Here is a 20,875-nt window from a genome sequence, read left to right as displayed (position 1 = left end):
AGAAGTTGCATATGAATAATGAGTTTCAACATTCAAAAAGTGGATTCTGACAATTTTTGTAATGATTCTAGTTCCCTAAATATAGTTCCAGATTTGATATTCATGAATGCGTAATTTGCATATTCATAATTTATGCAAATTAACCTATGCATTTTCAAATTTCATAAAAATAATGAAACCTCATGAATCTGAGATGAAGGAAACATTTATTGAATACATTTTCAAGATTCTTCACAAGTCTACGGACTTACGAAACTAATTATACCATCTTGTTTGTTACGTTAATATCTACAAATATGCAAATTTTCGTGTTCATCGGACATTCGACGGCCGAGATCATAGGGGGGGGGGGCCTCCCAGGCCCCCCCCCCCCCAGTCAGAGGGTGCTCAAAATAGCCCAGTACAGTAAGGGTTAATGGGTTTACAAGTCTGCACACACAAACAGGTGGTCCAATCCACAAATACCTCCTCGTCTCTGTCTCTCGGAGAGTCCTCGGAGAGGGCTGCAAATGTCAAATAAGGACTTTACCATATGGGAAAATGACAGAGCTTTACATAAAGCTTGTTGGTCATAAAACTGAAGGCTAATTCAGGTGATTGAAAACACCTGAAGGGTGTCAAATTCCCCAGGAGACTCCACTTTTATGTGTCTTTAAAGTCTCAAATATGATAGAAACTGGGAGAATAAGTATGGCAATTAGTTTATTGTTTTTCTTTTCTTCTCTTCCATCATAAATGCAGTGTTTCTGATTATGATAATGATATCTGGTTATGATAATAAATAAAATGAATTAACACTAGAAAGAACATTATCAGGGATCGCCTGAAAAGATAGCAAAGAGAGGGGCAAAAAGCAAGAGAAGCAGCGAGTGAGAGGAGAGAGAGAGAAGAGAGAGAGAGAGAGAGAGAGAGAGAGAGAGAGAGAGAGAGAGGGGGAGAGAGAGAGGGGAGAGAGAGAGAGAGGGAAAGAGGAAACGGACAGAAAGGAGATGGAATTCAAGAGGTGATGACAAATATTAGAAGTACTAGTAAAGGGTGAAGAAGGATCAAGATATATATACATGTAAATGTGTAAGAAAAGACAAGGAGAAATAGTAAAATACATGAATGAAATGGTAAGAAAGGATTGGAACTTAAACTTTATAGTTCATACTATGTCCTAGTCTGTAGAGACATACTGGAGGCGAGAGCAGCAAAGGGTTTTCCCCCTGGTTTAGGGCCCTTCCGCTTCACATACTCTAGCAGACGAACCTATTTTGGATAGAGATAATAAAAAATAAAACACATGACAGTCAATGCTAGCCAATTAGTTGGATACAAGGATTAATGAGACTTTAAAGCACAAAAGCAAAATGAAATTCCAGTAAATACCTTGGATTAAATGGGAGAATGAAATGCCACAACTGAAAAAAAGTTTTTTTGCTTTTCCTGTTTGTGTTAAAGGGAACCAAAACTTTCAAACTAAGTTACTCTCATTGTAAAGTTGAAATGATTGGAATAAAATCAAGGGAAAATTTGAACAAAGTCAGGCAGGGAATAAGGAAGTTAATGTCTTTTTAAAATAACTTGTCAGTAGAGGGCGATATCTAATTTGATGACACCATTTATGGACAACTCTCCTTGCCTTCTGACCATGACATTTCACAATTTTTCCATTTTTTGTGGATTCATTTGTGTTCATGATTTAGGCCCTGTTTCATAAAACTTGTTACCAATAACAAATGCTAAATTTCTATGACAAATTTGCTCTCAGCCAATCAAATGACATGATTTCAGTAGCTTGTAACACTTATTGTAACTTGTTATTAATAACAAGTTTCATGAAACAGGGCCCAGACTTCATAAAATGTCAAGTAGAATGTCATTCCACATTCTATATTTTGTTTTCAGGGAAGTATTATCTCAATCGCAAGAAAGAAAGGAAAAAAAAGAAGAAATATGAAGTACAAACGTCCATTCTTTTCAGCCAGGTTAAATAGGTTAAGGGCTAGACCGGACATGGGGAGTGTTTCACAAAGACTAAGATCGACTTTAAGTTGGACTTAACTATGGCAGGCCATTTATGCCACTGTTTGCTCTCACCATTTACTGGTGTCTCAAGGGACGTACAAATCATGGTCAAAAATCTACAAAATTTACATTTTTTGATGATTCATTATTGAAGAAAAAAATATTATCTAAAGATCATAATGGTGAGATAAAACAGTGGCATGAACGGCCTGCCATAGTTAAGTCCAACTTAAAGTCGATCTTAGTCTTTGTGAAACACTCCCCAGGGATGTTAACTGACACCATCAGTGTCATTTTGAAAAAGATTTATGTACAACTCAAAGTGGGAGAAAAATGAAAAGAAAAAAATGACATCGATCTTACCATGTATTTGGTGTCAGCCTGTCCATTCTTCTGAGCAAGGTTCCATAGATTGAGAGCTAGACCCGACATGGCCGGTTGACTAATATCACCATGGAGGATGATGCACTCAAAGAACTCGCTAGCAATCACTGCTTGTCTTTTCACGCCGCCCTATAACAATAGCATAGAAAAAGAAAGTGTGAATCGAACCTGAGATTACATCATTCCTCTGATAGCATTGAAAGACTTGCAATATTCTATTTCACCATTTACAATTTAAAATAAAATAAAGTAATCTTGAATTAAGAATCAATGTGGTATTCTGAAAATAATTATATAATTCTTTTAGGAAAAGATATCTTTATTGTCGAAACAAATCAAACACTGTGGTGCATTAATGACAGCAGGTATGTGGCTGCATGTGCAGAAGACATCTGGACAAACCAATGAAAATTTGCAATTTAAAATTTGATAAAACAAATAATATAATTTCTCTATAACAAAGATGAAACATATGTTCAGAACATTGTTCTGGTACTTTTCGTGTGCTGCTTATCTTGTACTGAAGTGATATGTTCAGTTCAGTTTATTTTAACCATAAAAATGAAACATGTACATACAAAATGGTATTCCATTTATAAAGCTTTCACAAATACTCCCAATACCAACTACATGTAGAAAAAAATGGTGCAAAGTTGAAATGTAATAAGGAATCAGATGTCAATATTTTTGTTTCCCGGTGCATGATAGCTCAGAACAGATATGTAAACAAAAGTAGTACACCCCCCTCCTCCCCTCTAAAAAAAATACAATTAATGCCTTTCTACCTCAAAACAAAATGAAATGAGATACAGTGAAACCTGTCTATAAAAACCACCCAAAGAGATGATAAAAGTGGTCTTTACAGGCAGGTGGTCTATGTACAGGTTCCTTTAGTACATGTTTCAATGAGAAACCATTTTCAAGTGAAACAAAAAATGTGGTCTTTGTAGACAGGTTTGAATGTGTATCATAACTCTATAGAAATATGCAGAGGTGTTGTGGTCGAGTGGATACGTCGCCGGACTATCGATCACAAGGTCCGCGGTTCGAGTCCCGCTGCTGCACTAATGTCCTTTGGCAAGACATTGATCTACATTTGCCACTCTCCACCCAGGTGAAGTTAATGGGTACCTGGTAGGAATTTATTCCTTGAAACGCAGCGCGCGTAACAGCTGCACTGCTAAAGCCAGGGTAATTATGCTGCATTATTGTAGAGCGCTTAGAGACTTCTGACAAAGTAAGTGTTAGGCGCTCTATAAGCACTGTAATTATTATTATCATTATTATGCTACTCACATCTTGACCCAGAGTCTTGCAGTGGTCAAGGATAGCAAGGATGAGTGTCCCAGCCACTGCGCTGACCTCCCCCAGAAACTTCTTATCGCTACCATAGAGGGCGTCATTTGAATCCACTGAAGAAAAAAATGACAAGGGAAGGGCGTCAAAGTGAGGAACACTTTAAAATGATCGTTTAATCAGACTGAAGACATATTCAACTATAAAATGATTCCTTTAAAGCCCCACTGCACTACCTATAGCTAGTTTGGCCCTCTATACAACCAACAATGCCCAAGTGGTACCCGTTGATACCCATGATGCCCTTTTGCTTTTGTTAATTGAGAGCTGATTTCATGAGATAACCACCTGTCAGTGACCTTGCAGGGAGGTCTTATCCCTCCATGTCCAAACTAGTGCAGAGGGGCTTTAATAAGATCCACAGTATATTTCCAACCTAAATCAGCATGGGTACCCACTCCCTTCCATAGCTTAACACAATTCCCATTCAGATCCAAAGTAAATTTCAATCTACTCAGCCCACAAGTTGATTCACATTCTAGAATCTTTCATATACAAAGTATCAATCAAAATTTCATATCAAAAGTAAATACTCCTGGGGTGAGTTTCACAAAGATCCTAAGTTGAACTTATCTCTAAGTTGGACTTAACAATTACGAAAAGCCATTCCCATTCACATCCTTGAAAATGTTTTGTAAAAGTTATTTTAAAAGGCATAAAATGTTGATTCAAATCATTCATATTTTCTATTATGAAGGAGATTTCATGTTCATGATGTGGAATTTATGAAAGTCTAAAATACGTGAATTTCTGCTTTTTAATATATTTCATTTTAAGGCTACAAATTGCTCTCCGTAACTTTAAAGTCCAACTTAGAGTTTAGCTCTACTTAGGATCTTTGTGAAACACCCCCTGGTTCAATTTTGATTCCACCACGAGATGAAAACTGAAACTCAAAGCACTCACCATTTTTGACATGGTATGCAAATTGGTCCTGAGACTGGGCAGAGAGAAGACACAGTACGTTCATATAGATACGAGCCTTGGCATCGCTATGGGTGTCCCAAGCGTAGTCTTGGAAAACATTGAGAAGACCCCGCAGGAGATACAGGCATCCCTGCTCTGGGTTGTCCTACAAAGACGGAGAGAATGGGAGAGAGGACTTATAAAGAAAGAAAGACTCAGTATGGACAAAGGTATGATGAAAGTATGCCATGTAATCAAGAAAGGTTAGGACAAAAAGTTTGGAGACCTGGGCCCCGTATTATAAAAAGTCATCTAATCAATCGCAAGTTTGTAGTCCCCTATCTCTTATGTACAAAGTTGCGATTGATATCAATTGCAAATTAATATCAGCTCTTTATTAGACAGGGCCAAGGGGTTGAAATGAATGCCTTATGAAATGGTATTGGCATACTGACCAAATAGTATTACTCCATATAAAATTAAACATATACAAATTTTGCTAAAGTCAGGGTCAAATTTTTCAAGAAGAAGTGACAGAGACAGGGTAACTTGATTGAAACAGAAGAAAAACAAAATGAGAATTAAAGGGAAATCCAACATTGAGAGCAAACAACTCTAACTGCATGAAAGCAGACTGGTGAAAAGTTGAACAAAATTGGACAAGAAATAACAAGGTTATGAACTTTTGAAAGTCATTAACACTATTCATATTGGAACTGTATACTGACTGAGGAGGTAATGCCAGACAAATTTCTCATTTGCTCCAATACACAAAATGACGAAAATTTCATTTTTTTTCTCAAAATGTATGACTCTGGAGCTTCTTATCTTCTGATATTCCCCCCCCCCTTTTTTAGAGGACCTATATTAATATACTATCCATAATATATTATGAGTTGTACCATGTGATAAGGTACTTGGGATAGTCGTTGATAGACTACATCACAATCCACTGACAAAATTACAAATTTGAAAGTTGCATAGCTATAGCGATCTCATATTCAAACATTCATACATGTAACTCTCTTATCAAATCGCCTTCTGATTTCTTTACAATTTTTGTCATTCTCTTTTCATTATCATTCTGCTTTCATCAAATGAATTCATTACAAAGGTTGGATTGCCATTTAAAGAGAGAGAGAGAGAGAGAGAGAGAGAGAGAGAGAAAAGAGGGAGAGAGAGGGAGAGAGAGAGAGAGAGAAAAGAGGGAGAGAGAGAGAGAGAGAAAAGAGAGAGAGAGAGACACACACACACACACATACAGATAAAGAGGAAAATAATGAACGTGAAGAAAAGAAAACAAAGAAAATAGCAGATATAAAGAAACAAGAAAATAACTTATAAGAGATAAGAGTAAGAAAAAGTGAACAAAGATTAGAAAGGAGAGATAACAAGAAGTAGATGAGAGAATACAAAAAACAGGAGGATGGGGAATAATCACCCAATAGACTTATGATGCTGCAACTTACCGGTACTGTTAGCAGAGTAGAGAGAAAGCTATTGACATAGTTGAGGAGAAGGAGCTCGGAAGATCTCATCTTGCGATCGATCACTAGCATCCTGGGTACACTCGGGATCAAACTGATGGAAGCCTTGAAGAAAGCATCAGCTGAAATTTAAGAAAAAATACAGTTCAATTCCACGATGGGTCTTGACAAGAAATAAATGGATACCCAAAAGCAGTTGCCCCGATTGATGTTAGTTTTACTGTGGAGGTATAAATTTGATCAATCAATCATGAATACCTTTCTCTTTATGCTTTCAAATTATTAACCCTTCAAATTTTTCATATATTCTTTCTGTAAATCTAATTTGATGTCTTTTAACACAGGACTGCAGTACTTGTAGCTACTTGCGCCTTCCTTTATAGCAAACAATGCCTAAGTGGTACCCATTGGTCTCCCATGGTCCCCTTTTTATTATGTTAATTGAGAACTGATTTGATGAGATAAGCACCTGTCAGTGACCATGCAGGAAGGTCTAATACCTCCTGGTCAAACTAGTGCAGATAGGCTTTAACAATAGCTCTCAAGGCAAAATTACAAATACAAATATTTTGTACGTTTTAACACAGAAATGTTCAAAAAAGAAACAAAAATAGGGTTCATAACATTAGTCTGAATGCCAGAAAATAGGAATCATTCCTCCAAAATAGAAATTGTTGACAGCTATCCATGGAGTAAGTAAAATAAGAAATAGAAGAAAAAAGTGTCGTGAACTGGTTTATCTCACATCTCAAGAAAGTATAATTATGATGGACAGCATAACTGATTGTGGTAAAGTCCATTTGTAAATATATTCTTCTCTCCCCCATATCATCTGATTACTTTCAATATTGAACACACACAGATCTTAGTTGCCAATTTAATGACTAATCTACAAGGAAATGTGTAAATAATCTTTTCTCTCCCCCCAAATCATCTGAAAAATTTAAATATTGAACACACACAGATCTTGGTTGCCAATTTAATGACTAATCTACAAGGAAATGTGTAAATAATCTTTTCTCTCCCCCCAAATCATCTGAAAATTTTAAATATTGAACACACACAGATCTTGGTTGCCAATTTAATGACTAATCTACAAGGAAATGTGTTAATAATCTTTTCTCTCCCCCAAAACATCTAATAACTTTCAATATTGAACACACACACAGATCTTGGTTGCCAATTTAATGACTAATCTACAAGGAAATGTGTTAATAATCTTTTCTCTCCCCCAAAACATCTGATAACTTTCAATATTGAACACACACAGATCTTGGTTGCCAATTTAATGACTAATCTACAAGGAAATGTGTAAATAATCTTTTCTCTCCCCCCAAATCATCTAATAACTTTCAATATTGAACACACACACAGATCTTGGTTGCCAATTTAATGACTAATCTACAAGGAAATGTGTTAATAATCTTTTCTCTCCCCCAAAACATCTGATAACTTTCAATATTGAACACACACAGATCTTGGTTGCCAATTTAATGAATAATCTTTTCTCTCCCCCATATTATCTGAAAAATTTAATATTGAACAAACACAGATCTTGGTTGCCAAATTGATGACTAATCCAACGGGAAGCAAGAAGGGCATACATGTACCTTGTGTAAGAGCTTGGTTGAGTACAGCTACTTGACCTGATGCTAGGTAAAGGTTAAGACGGTGAAAGATGCCCACTATGGAGGGGATGGTGATGAAGGAATAGGCTGCACACGCCTACAATACACAAAGAAAACAACATTTACATCAATAATGATAACTTGTAACATATAATTAATTTATCAATGATAATACATTTAGTATTCTCTATGATATTTATAATAGTAATGAAAATAATGATCTTTACAATGATGATAGAAATAGTGAAAAATAACATTAATTTGTATCATACCTAACTATAGTGATAAACATAACATTTTACGTCTTTCAAAGACCAAAGATGGTTTATACCACTCAAACTTTTATATTGTATCTTATACTTTTGGAAAAAAACCATTTTTGTCTTTCTCCTTGAAATTCAGAATGTGTGCATTAATTTTTAAGTTAGATATCATGGAATACTGCTCGTATCTGCATAAAGATTGAAACAATATTCGAAGGCATTCACTATGAGCACAAGAAACACAGAGTTCCTGTTTCATCAAACTAAATATCAATGACAACGTACAATAATTGTTATAAGTTACTGAAATCGTGGAATATGATTGGTTGGGAGCACATTTGTTATAGACAAGTGGCAGGTTGTTAGTCCTCACAAGATTTGTGCAACAGGGTCTAGGGCCCTGTTTCATGAAACTTGTTATCAATTACACATGCTAAATTTCTATGACAAATTTGCTCCTATCCAATCAAATGCCACGATTTTGGTAGCTTATAACGGCTATTGTAACTTGTTATTGATAACAAGTTTTGTGCAACAGGGTCAGCCTGATCTGGTACCTTACCCTAACAAATGCAGAGGTTTTCCTGGAATGGTTTCCCTTCATAACAGCGCAGGTCTCTGCAGCCAGCCGGTTCACACACTGTCAATGATAAGTCATCAGGAGGAAATTGAGAAAAGAGATAACACGGTCAGTCGTAAATGTAAACTTGATTATTTCTTACAAAATTAGCTAGATTAATATGGATAAGAGGAAAGGTAGAGGAGGATATTTTTAGAAAAATGTGTTTAAATACAGAAGCATGAGTAAACTAAACTAAATTAAAAAAAAACAGCATAAAAATATAATTTGTTGTTGTTGTCATAACCAGAATTCAATGAGTAAAAACAAATACACTGAAAATGCAATCCTGTTCTCAAGTCGTGTCTGGTACATGTATGATTAAATTATATTAAACTAGACACATTCAGAGATTAACAACAGACAGGCTGTTACTATGATAATTAACAAATGTACTGCTAGATTTACCTGTACAAGTGTGACCAATACTGCATCAAGGTTGCTGAAGTTAGCCCTCGATTCTACATAGAATGACAGCTGCTGCTCAAAGTCTCGACCATAGTTGATCTGCAAAGTTAGAGATGGTTAGGTTACTAGTATGAAATAATAAATCACCAAAGTCACATAACATTGTTTGAATAATAATTTAGAAAATTAGGGAGATGCTTTGATTGTGATTAAATACTTATCAATATACCTGTACAATCTCAACATTAAACATGCATTTATACAAATGAAAATTTGCAATGACACACGTACACTTGATAACCTAGGCATCACATACATGTATATCAATGTAGTTTGTACAGGCACTCATGGAATCTTAAGATTGTGCTTCTATTTGCCTGTCAATAATTTGAATATAATCATATTTAATTTCCTCTAAAATCTCGCTCTGGCAAGATGACAAAAAACAGATTGTGCAGTGATTGTTGATTTTCTGCTATCAATAAATGGGTTTTGTGTGGCCCCATAGGTGAACATCATTTGAATCAATTATAGAGTGACAAGACACATGCAACTTCTTTGATGATGGATCAAAATTAACAAGAACAAGGTCATGGCTAAGCGTATCCTTCAAGCCACTTTGCATCTTGGTAACATGTTTACCTTCCGAACGAAGCCGGAGATGAGTGTCCCGATATCTCTCCTCTCATCATCTAGAGTCAAGGCACTGTGGGTGAATTCAAGAAGGAAACATGGATTACTATTTTCCCTAAAACATCAGATTGTATGAATTGATGCTCACTCTTCATACCAAGATAAACACTGAAAAAAGGGACCAAAATAAGGAAGATATCAATGAATTTGTAAACTTTGTGTGACAGCAAGGTTTGATTTCAGGAAAATAATTGATATCACTTTTTTTGTTCCATTCCTTTTATTTGAAGGTAATACAAAGTTTTGGGAAATTTTGAAAATTGGATGGATGGTGATTTTTAATAGAATTTTGATATATTTGGATGCCCATGTGGATGTATTATAAGCACTAGAAAATTTAACCCCTAAAATCAAATATCCAGAAATGGTAAATACAAATACAAAATACAAAACACTTCTGCTTTTGAGAAATATTTAATACAAAATTTAACGGTCCTTCCGGTAAATTTCGATAAATTTCAAATAGCGCCTACGGCCTTACAATGGTAGCTGCGACCATGAAAATCTCAGAATATGTAGTTGTGATATACAATTTCCAAATGAGAATAGCCAATTGGTTGATTTTAGACAAGAAACATTGTTTTATAGCTAAATTAATATCTTGACCTTGAGAGGGAGCTATACAACATAAATAGTTTATTATTGACAATTTCATCACTTTAAACTCGATTTCAACCGCGACAACGATCACTGAATATTGTAGGATCGTATATGCTTTCAATATGTTCATTTGAACCAAATTCATGACCCCATACCAAAAATTTGTATTACCTTTAAGTCATACAAACTCTTCTTACTTGATAGAATCATGCATGGTCTTGCAGATGAACATGACAGCATTCACTATGACTGGGTCTTTGGTCTGCTCCTCTTGGTATCTACAGAAATTATTTTTAAAAAAATGAACAAACTTGAATTGTTAATCATAGCATACTTGATGGGGAAAGGGAAATTTTATATGGCATTGTGAGAGAATATCGTCAGATCCACTGGTTAAATCCTGATTACCCATCACTGTTGCTGTTTGGCCTAAGTCGTCACTGCATTGTAATCATCATCATCGTGATCATCAAAATCAGCATTTTCATCATCATGAGCCTCGATTCCATCATCATCATCTACATTATTATCATCATCCTAATTATTCTCATCCTTATTATCATAATTGTCATCATCATCATCATTACCATTACCATGACATAATCATCATACTACCAAAATCTGCAACATCATCAACATAACCACCATCACCAACATCATCATCATTCCTAAAATCTGGCACCATCATCAACATCATTCATTTTCAGTTAGACTCACTTGCAGAATGCCTCCATGATTGTCTTGCAAATCTCAACCTTCACTGCATCCTTCTGGAACATATCAACAAAGGGCAGAAACTTGTCCTGCAAAAACAGTGGAACAAACGGGATTAGGGAAAATGGACTGTGTAAATTTTATTACATTTTAGCGCATGATCACCAGAGAAAGACAATGTTTTGACCTAGTACAATTCACCAATTTATGGTTGGTGTCACTGACTGAAAATACAAAAACACATGTAGATTCATTTCAATGCAAATGTTTCAAATGTTATTTTCTCATATTTATGCAGTTTTATTGTACAAAGTATATACATACTTAAATTATGAACCATTTTTATGCCTGCCTTCTTATTGTATGAAATCTAACTCATGGTAAATAAATAAATAAATAAATATTGTGATTACCCCTTGCTAACAAACACATGATTATGATTACTACCGGTAAATACTTTCAAATTGCAAAAAGAAAAATCACACACAAAAATTGAAGAATTGTAACAAATACATACTAAAGCTTTTCATCTAGCACTCATTGGAGTAGATCACAAGCGTGAATGGCTTTCTGTTCATTTTTTAGATTTACTCCAATGAGGGCAAGAAATAAAGCTTTAGTTTGTCTGTATTTATTAATGATCTTTGATTTTGTAATACCAATCATCTCTTTCGTTACAAAAATAATTAAATTGAGAAATGATGGGCAATAAGAGTAAGCTATTTAGATGGGAAATGCGCAAGATTCACTTACCATAACAAAGAGGATGGAGAAGTTGTGCATGTGTGACAGAACTTTAGACATCACAGATTGGAGCTGTAGAATTGAAAAAGAAAGTCACAAATGTAGTTTTGCCTCAACTTAGTTACCATGTTACATGTCCATATGTACATTTAAATCATGTTAAGATATACATGTGAAATTTTAAACAAATAATTCATGTTCACAATTGGATAATGAACAGTAAGCGTGGTAGGAAAAAATGATCACTTGTCATATAATACTAACTATTGACACACAACTTTGCCATAAAGGGGACAGAGAAGGAGAAGAAGAAAAACAAACACATTAACACTTGGAAAACAAGACTTTTGTATGGGTAAAATAGGTTGGTAACCCTCCATCCATTATGAAGCCTCAGAGGAGCTGGTAGGATTATAGAAGCCCAGTAGGATACTGAAAATCATGTCACTGGGGAAAAATTACTGTCAAATATCATTGTTGCCCTTTCCTGGACAATCCTACATGTAGATCCACACCTGTGCAATTAATGGCTTACATAACTTTGAAAAATGACTTACTTTATAGAGCGCTTTAATACAAGAAAAGTTACAATCATTGTCGTAATCATCTCTCTCATTTTGTCCCTGTCTCGTGATATAGAGGCTATGAACCCATTACCTGTGGGTAGTGCTGCTCAAAAGCTCTATCTGGTGTCATGTGCTTGATGATATCGCCCAAGATGGTGTTCACCTCCTTTTTCTGAAAACAAAGAGAAAATATAAAGTGGATTGAACTGATAGTGTTGTGTGAGGACAGAGAAGAGACATTTTTGCCAGTTGTCATTCTTATGATAGTTAACACAGGGTGCTTGCAATACGTGATCAAGCAATTGCATTACCAGCTCACTTTCACAAGATTTATATATTTGCGATCCTACAATAATTTGTGAATATTCCCGAAAATAAAATCCTTATAAGAAAAAGACTTAAACAGTATATTTAATATAACTAATAGTTATGTGTACAATAAGAAACCATTAAGAAACATAAACAAAAATATTATGTATGAATTAAATCAATCAACTCCTTCCATGCAAGTCAAGTTAGACAATGCAGAGTGAGCTAGGCGCAATGGCTCAGTGGTAGAGCACTGGTCTCCTAACTTTTAGGTCCCGGAGGTTCGAAACCAAGTCGATGCACTAGTGCCCTCTGAAAAGGCATTAATACTCTTTATCAAGTCCATCTGAGAGGACTGACGGCCATCGGTCCTCTGGTTGCTTACTTACAAGCATACACATGCTTATTAGCAGTCAGGTTTCAAAACAAACAAGCAAACAAACTAATCTTCAACGATGGCATGATATTTCTTTAAAAAACCTTTTAGATGATCAAAGCTGATTGTTAATACGATTACTTACTGTGAAATGACGGCAGGGATATTCAATCCAGACCTCGGCACAACTGATGTAATCCTATACCCAGACAAAATTACAAAGAGAATAGAGGATACTTGTAATCTTTCTTTTCAATTCAGTCAAATTATAGATCTTCAAAAAGGCATATGGACTTTAATACAACAATATCCTTAGTAAAATCATTGATCCCCTATGAAACTGCCTGCAACTTATCTATATCTACAATTTTGATGAATTAAGGTTCTCATTTACTAAAAATAGACAAATTTTGCATTCATTAAATTTTGGAGGCTACCCATAAATAGGTAGTACTAGATAGAAAGTATACTGATGTTGCGGAATTGTGGTCCGTCTATTAGATTTTTCAATCATCAATTTGTGGATTTAGATTCTGCCAAGTGATCAGGCTCTTACACATTGTTTCACTCATTATCATGATTTAAAAGAGAGGAACACATGCTGCACATACACATGGTCATCAACTGATGACACTACATACCTGCCAACTTTCAAAGTAAAGATTAGGAATCCCTCTAGGCAAATTAGGAATACAGTCATTTTGTATACTTTTCACACAGAAAAAGAAAGGAATTTACGGTTCATAACATTAGTTCGAGGGCCACAAAGTAGGCATCATTTCTCAAAAATAGGATTGGTTGGAGGCTATGACACTATTATAAACCCTGTGTATCATGGGGCTATCAAAATACTACCATTCTTTAACATTCATCTGATAAATTCAATAATTATACAGTTGCTTCATGCAATATCTTACTGAAGGGTTCTTGAGCTTCATGACCGCTTTCCAGACCTCGTTGAGGACGGACAACCTCTGCTGCTCCGGAGGGTCAGTCATGGTCAGATTGGTACCCAAAGACCGGTATAGGTTATGCTGAAATGAAAGGCATTGAGGAGACATTGTGAACATTGCCACAAGTAAGTAGGTTAAAGCATGATACTACTATGGCTATTTTGGACATTCTATGCTGCCTGGGGGAGGGGAGGTGTCAGTCATGGTTAGATTGGGGCCCAAGGACTGGTATAGATTAGGTTGAAGCTGAAATGAAAGTCATTGACAAAAACTCTTTGAGAATCATGGGTTCCTAATCTATTGGCACAATGGGTGAATATACTGAAACACATGGCAACTATGGCTATCAAGGACAATCTCTGCTGCCTTGGGAAAAGGGGGGAAGAGGAGGGGCCCTTTTGGTCAGATTGGTGGCCAAATATTGGTACGGGTTATGCTGAATTGTAAGGTATCAACACAAACTCTTTGAAAATCGTTGGGTTTAACCATTCTGATATACAGTGCATAGCGGAAATAAAAATGCCTAGGGACCGGTATAGGAAATGCTGAAATGAAAGGCATTGAGGAGACATAATGAATATTGGCACAAGTAAGCACACATCTACAATGGCTATGGTGGACAAGCTCTCCCTAGAGAAGGGGAGGTGTCACTCATGATGAGATTGGTGCCCAAGGACCGGTATAGGTTATACTGAAATGAAAGTAATTTACAAAAACTCTTTGAGAATCATGGGTTTCTAATCTATTGGCACAATGGGTGAATATACTGAAACACATGGCAACTATGGTTATCAAGGACAATCTCTGCTGCTTGGGGAAGGAAAGGTCATCATGGTCAGATCGGTGCCCAAGGTTCTGTACAGGTTATGCTGAAATGAAAGGCATCATGTGCACAGACTTTATTCATGTCTTGCTAAAGAGCACTGGCACAACAGGCTATGAATTAAGGGTGGACTGGCCATTTGAAAACTTGACCTTGTTTTAAAGATTACAAGTCGATCCAAAGACCCATCTCCAATCTCAGAGACTGGCACGTTTAATGCGTTGGTAATTATGTCTGTTTTGTGCTTGTTCGCATAACGTACAGCTAATGTATACATTCTTTTTTGTAATTCAATTAATAATTTGTGATATCCAATATCTGAATGTACATTGATTGTTCTGTTGGAAATGTAAATAAAACTGAAACTGAAACAAAATGCTTGGATGTGATTTATTAAGAGGAGCTTATCCTTTTAGTCCCATCTGCATAATCAAGACAGTGATATACATGTTGAACCCTAAGGATGAATTTACCTTTGGGAATCCCTCCTCTTCGCTTTCCTTGATCAGCTCAATGAACCTGATGGCTCTGCTACCGATGTACTCTGGTTTAAATGCTGACATGACTGAGTTCAGCAGCAAGGCACTGCTCAGACAAAAGTGAGAATCGGACCAACAGAAAATGTTTGTTAAAAATACACATTCACAACAGACCAGTTTACTAACATATTCAAATCTTATTGTTCTTGACAACCCGAATGCTTGCCCGGAGCTTGCCCTACATAGCAACAAGTAATGTATGCAGACTGGATTCCAAGTATTTTGATATATTCGTTAATAATAGGTTTAATGGAATACCTCGTCACTATGTCTCCAGTAAAGAAACATCCATAAATTTGAGTATGTTAGTAAACTGGTCTATTGAGTCATTGCTTTTCTAAAGGGGAAAGGTCTCTTGACATTTATCTTTGCTCACAACATAAGCATGTCCATTCTAATCTTTGAAAAGATGGTAGTGGAAATCCATGTTATTTTCAATATGAATTGATATCTTTTGCATCTGCATTGAATCTAAAATACTTTTGCAAGACCCCATAAAAGAGAGTTTGGTCTAGATAATTAGATATGATTCCTGTTAAACTTGTTGCACTTTATTAAAGTTAATCTCTAAACTCGTTATGCATAGCTCACTGTATTAAACAGGAACGCTATCAAGGTCACATTTCTACACGTATTGCATTGTTCAATGATATTCATTAAACATGAAAGGATTCTTGATACTTTTCAGAACCCTCCAATGTCACTGATACACTCTAAGATCGATTTACCTGTTACATTGCTTCTTGCATTTGTCCAAAATCTCTGTCAAGACTTCCTGTAAGATTACCAAAAAAAGAAAGAGGATGAAAGGTATCAAGGAACTTGGAAAGGTTGGATATTATCTTTTCCTTATAAAAAATGTCATCTCTTCAGGGCCAGAAGGGCATTAACTTTCTATTAAAGTTTATGAGGCAATGCCCTTCTGGCTCCAAACAGATGATATACACATGAGAAAAAGAAGCCACATGCTTCACAGAGTCGCCTCTGGGAAGCGTCCGGACACGAACAGACCCACCCACCCATGGCGGACAGCTGGGCAGCGTTTCATGAAACACTCATAAGTACAAGTTCACTGACATCCCATTGAAACGTGTGTTAAACTTAATACACACATTTCAATAGGATGTCGGTGAACTTGTACTTATGACGATTTCGTGAAACGCTGCCCTGACCCCAAAAGCCAGGACGCCAGTTGCGTACATCAGTTGGTGCTAGGTGGGGCATTTCATATTGTCTGCCCTTGCTCTTAGCTGCATTAAACTGTACTTACCTCAGAAGCATTGTATGCTACCGATTGTAGAATCCAATCGAGGGCGGGAGAGTAGAGGGAAAGATAGGAAGCCATGTCCAACCTCTGGACTGCCAAGATGTTCTGTACCGTGTCACTTTGAAGCTACGGGGTGAAGAAAAAAAGATGATGCTTAAAGACAAAGTTGAGTCCTGGTCATGCAATTGCATTGTGAAAAAACAGTGTGGAATCAATCAGAAAAGGTTGATCATCTAGCATATAAGTGTTCGTGTGTACTGCAAGGTTCTGGGAGCATCAATATGATAACAAATTTGGCCCAGTCTTGGTAAAGTTACAATCACTGCATGTACACATAAAAATGTAAATGGGACTACACGAATGTGTGGCATAAAAATCTGTCCCGATATTGATGTTGTTACATGCCATATTTAGAATATGAAAGCATTTGAAAAGCTATGCTTTTTAGGGAACATTTTTATCTGATGTTTTACCACACTTGCAAAATAACAATGATAATGCTCACAAATTATTTTTCACCTGTTCCCCAAACTCAACCTTTTCTTTAAATGAACAAAGAAGTTGGTCAATAAGATCAGTCAATGAATAGATGAATTCATAAATTCATAACAAAATAAGTCATCTCATAATGAAGTAGGTAAATTTATAATTGAATAAATGCTTGGGACATGTAAAAATACATAAACAGTGTACATGTATCTTTGAGGAGGAATGAACCCATTAATAGGAGTATCAACAGCTGTCCATTAACACAACCAGAAAATATGGTTCAGCAGTAAATATTATCTGCAGTTGAATGCAAAATTCAGGTAAAAACTTATCCTTCAATTCCAGAATTCATATTTGTCATGATTCCAATTCCAATTCCAGGATGTGTATTTGTCATAACTCCAATTCCAAAATTTCTTGTTCTTATAAAAAGCCATTTATAGTTAAATTATATCTGATGCATATTTGCATTAAAAAACCCAACCATAATAATATGCGGGTGTTTTGCATAGAGAAACATATTCATGAGGCTATTTTTGTAAAGTAATCTCAAACTATGCATATCGTACATGTCACATAAAAGTACAAACAGGCACGAGGATACTAATTTGATTTAGAACGCCGGACTCTCCACTTTCAAGAATACTATACAAACAACTGGACCATGAAATATATGTAACTCATTGTAAGCGCCTTGAGCACCCTCTGGGTGGATATGTTGCGTATTATAAATGTCTTTATTATTATTATTATTATGATTAATTACACAAATAAAATTTCAGTCTGAGCTGCGATGTATACAAAGACATACCTGTTGGTAGGTGCCTAGGAAGTCATAGAAGTTACTTATGAGATGATCACGAGCATTTGGGGCAACATCCATTCCAACCTAAACAAATAAATAATCAATGAAATATCAAATTTTTAATGGTATACATGTACATTTACTTTATTATGATGATAATAATGAAAGTCGGTTTAGAAGCACATACATTTACTACTACTACTTCTACAACAACCATTACTATAACTACTACTACTATTACTACTACTACTACTACTACTACTACTACTACTACCACTCCTACCACTACTACCACTACTACTACCACTGCTACTATTAGTACTACCTCTACCACTTCCACTACTACTACTGCTATTACTACTCTACACCCACTACTACTAATATTACCCCTACAACTTTTTTGTACGAGGCAAGCTATTGTGAACATAGAGAAAATTACTATCTCTACTACTTCTACTACTACTACTACTAACACTACTACATCTACTACTACTTCTACTTCTACTACTTCTACTACTACTACTACTACTACTATTACTACTACTACTACTACTACTACTACTACTACTACTACTACTACTACTACTACTACTATTACTACTCTACACCTACTACTACTACTCATTTTTCGTCCAAGGCAAACAACTACATGTATGAACATAGAGAAAATCACTATCTCTCTACTACTACTACTTTATCCAAACTAATGATAATTATAACATGATAACAGGATTTAAAAAAATCATTTATATTCAAATTTGGACAGGAATAAAAAAAACCTGCAGGTCAGTACCGGTACCTTACTAAGTTAACTTTATCTAAACAATTGTAGACAGTTTTCAAATGTAAATACAGTGTATCATTATTTTGCCCTGTACATAGCAAAACTTCTCTGAAAATAAGTTGGGTTAATGAGGGATGTCAAATAGTCTCACCCTGCAAAGGTATGCTCTGGCATAGATAGCTACCAGAGGGTCTCCAACTCCCCTCATCTGATTGGTTAGTCTTAGCAATGCTTGGGAGTACTCCCTGGTGAGAAAATTGTTCATAAATAACATACCAAGGATGGTGATGATTAAAACGAAGACGAGGATGATATAAAGATGATAAAATAGCAGCTTTTAATATATAGCATGTTTAATTTTGAATATGGAAACTGCATATAAACAATATACCTACATAGAGTATTGTGCACATAATGATGCAACATTTGAACAAATTAATGTATATATTATGTTACAATGTAATGTAATACGTAATATGTTTTTCATGGTATAGATGCTGCTGCTGTTGCTGATTAATATCTACCGGTAATGTCAATACTGGTTTCTAAATGGGAAACCATTAAATATTAATAATAATATTCCGCTTTCATATAGTACTTATACATTGTCTCTAAGCGCTTTACAGACATACTATTACCCCGGGTACCCAATTAACATTTGGGTGGAGAGTAGCAAGTAAAACGTTCTCAAAAACAGGCGGATCATATCAGCTCATTCTGCTAATGGAAATTTGTGAATGCACTCACATAACTTACATACTGCACATGTATGTACATTATTTATGTAAGCATTGCCCAAGATCACAAATATACATGCATTCAAACAAAACTAATGGAATAAATATGTTATGTATAGGATTTTATTTAAAAACAAGCGTTTGCCATTAACTGCAACACTTACCCTTGAGTGAGGAAGCTGTAACATTTCAAGATAGCTGTCTCTACATAGCTGAGTATCTGGTGTCAAGGAATAAAACTAGAAAAACTGCATATGGTCAATTTCAGTGTAATGGACATGACGTTCAGACCAAATTTGGGTTTTCTAAAAAAACATATTTGACTGAGTAAAAGAGACACATAAACTTGTCATAGTAGCCCCATAATTTCTGGAGATATTGCAAATTTAAAGATTTTTGGAAAGTGAACATTTTTCATGGCAAAGCAATAAAACAAGCCATCTATCCTAAACAAGAAGAATAATCAAAAGCATGACATCTCATATCATTTTGAGTAACTTGCTAAGTACATGTATATCTTGATTGTGCACCCATCTGAAATGAATATTAAAGAAAATCAAAGGTAAATCACAAGAAAATCATAATTGTTAAATCTAATGGCCTGGTCTGACCTGAACAATAAGGATAATGATAACTAATTCCTAAATTGTTGCCCTTTTGCTTACATACAAAATTAATTGGAAAATGCTGGTTGTAGATCAGAACCTCAACGATTTATTCTAATGAGCCTCCCCAACCAATATTATCATCTAATCAGGATCACTTGGTATGTGATTTTCTTTGAACAGTCCTCAATGATACTAACTGAGAGTCAGTTTTCAATACTGTTACTCCTTCAATATGATATCAGTCCTGAAGAATCTTGTAGGCAATGTATTTGAGTGACAGAACCCAAGGGAATTCACCATGCAGACGTGACCACTGCTTTCTGTATCATTATCGTAAAAATGATCTTATTTTGGAACCAGAAGGACGTTAAACTCATATACTCTCACACAGAGTTCACAACCCTCTGGCTCTGAACAGACAATACATGCATCCAGTTTATCATCAAGGTTATTAACCAAGCCTTAATGTGACTTGGTAACATTGTCTCAGATTCTGAAACAAAATCCTGGATTTAGCTCATGCTGCAATGACAATTATAAACCTTTAGGTCAGTCAGGAACGCCATGAATTTTACAAGCCGATCACCCGTCTGATTTTAAAGATATTTATGATTGGAAATCAAAATTTCATTTTTCGTTTTCCTAACCGTTTTTATAACACTACTCTTCTATTGGAGAAAATGAGTAAGGTAAAACCGGTCACTCAAAGATTTTCATATCACAGACACTGGTAACATGTAGGGCCATGCATCTCAGATTTAACATTGTTAAAGCTTATCTGTACTATTTTATAGGAGGGATTAGACC

General features: G+C 35.6%; 1 protein-coding gene across 1 annotated transcript in view; it reads right to left on the bottom strand.

Moving 5' to 3' along the window:
- Window positions 1–377: 377 nt before the first annotated feature.
- LOC594407 (VPS35 endosomal protein sorting factor-like) overlaps window positions 378–20,875 on the bottom strand; it is a 31,705-nt gene continuing 11,207 nt past the window's right edge. Inside the window, exons 10-30 of the mRNA XM_030991458.1 lie at window positions 19,625–19,672; window positions 18,875–18,968; window positions 17,946–18,023; window positions 16,649–16,771; window positions 16,107–16,153; window positions 15,313–15,424; window positions 13,981–14,097; window positions 13,209–13,262; window positions 12,470–12,550; window positions 11,822–11,884; window positions 11,072–11,157; window positions 10,552–10,632; window positions 9,704–9,767; window positions 9,062–9,160; window positions 8,597–8,674; window positions 7,754–7,868; window positions 6,126–6,265; window positions 4,657–4,822; window positions 3,691–3,806; window positions 2,374–2,523; window positions 378–1,251 (exon numbers count right to left, since the gene is read on the bottom strand). Of these exons, the coding sequence (XP_030847318.1) occupies window positions 1,153–1,251; window positions 2,374–2,523; window positions 3,691–3,806; window positions 4,657–4,822; window positions 6,126–6,265; window positions 7,754–7,868; window positions 8,597–8,674; window positions 9,062–9,160; window positions 9,704–9,767; window positions 10,552–10,632; window positions 11,072–11,157; window positions 11,822–11,884; window positions 12,470–12,550; window positions 13,209–13,262; window positions 13,981–14,097; window positions 15,313–15,424; window positions 16,107–16,153; window positions 16,649–16,771; window positions 17,946–18,023; window positions 18,875–18,968; window positions 19,625–19,672 (2,011 nt within the window). The 3' untranslated portion in view covers window positions 378–1,152. The remainder of the gene's footprint in view (window positions 1,252–2,373; window positions 2,524–3,690; window positions 3,807–4,656; window positions 4,823–6,125; window positions 6,266–7,753; window positions 7,869–8,596; window positions 8,675–9,061; window positions 9,161–9,703; window positions 9,768–10,551; window positions 10,633–11,071; window positions 11,158–11,821; window positions 11,885–12,469; window positions 12,551–13,208; window positions 13,263–13,980; window positions 14,098–15,312; window positions 15,425–16,106; window positions 16,154–16,648; window positions 16,772–17,945; window positions 18,024–18,874; window positions 18,969–19,624; window positions 19,673–20,875) is intronic.

This window comes from Strongylocentrotus purpuratus, unplaced genomic scaffold, assembly GCF_000002235.5.
Source record: "Strongylocentrotus purpuratus isolate Spur 01 unplaced genomic scaffold, Spur_5.0 spur5_contig_845, whole genome shotgun sequence".
Lineage (NCBI taxonomy): Eukaryota > Metazoa > Echinodermata > Echinoidea > Camarodonta > Strongylocentrotidae > Strongylocentrotus > Strongylocentrotus purpuratus.
Note: the sequence above shows the minus strand (reverse complement) of the source record. Positions and strands in the feature narration are given on the sequence as shown.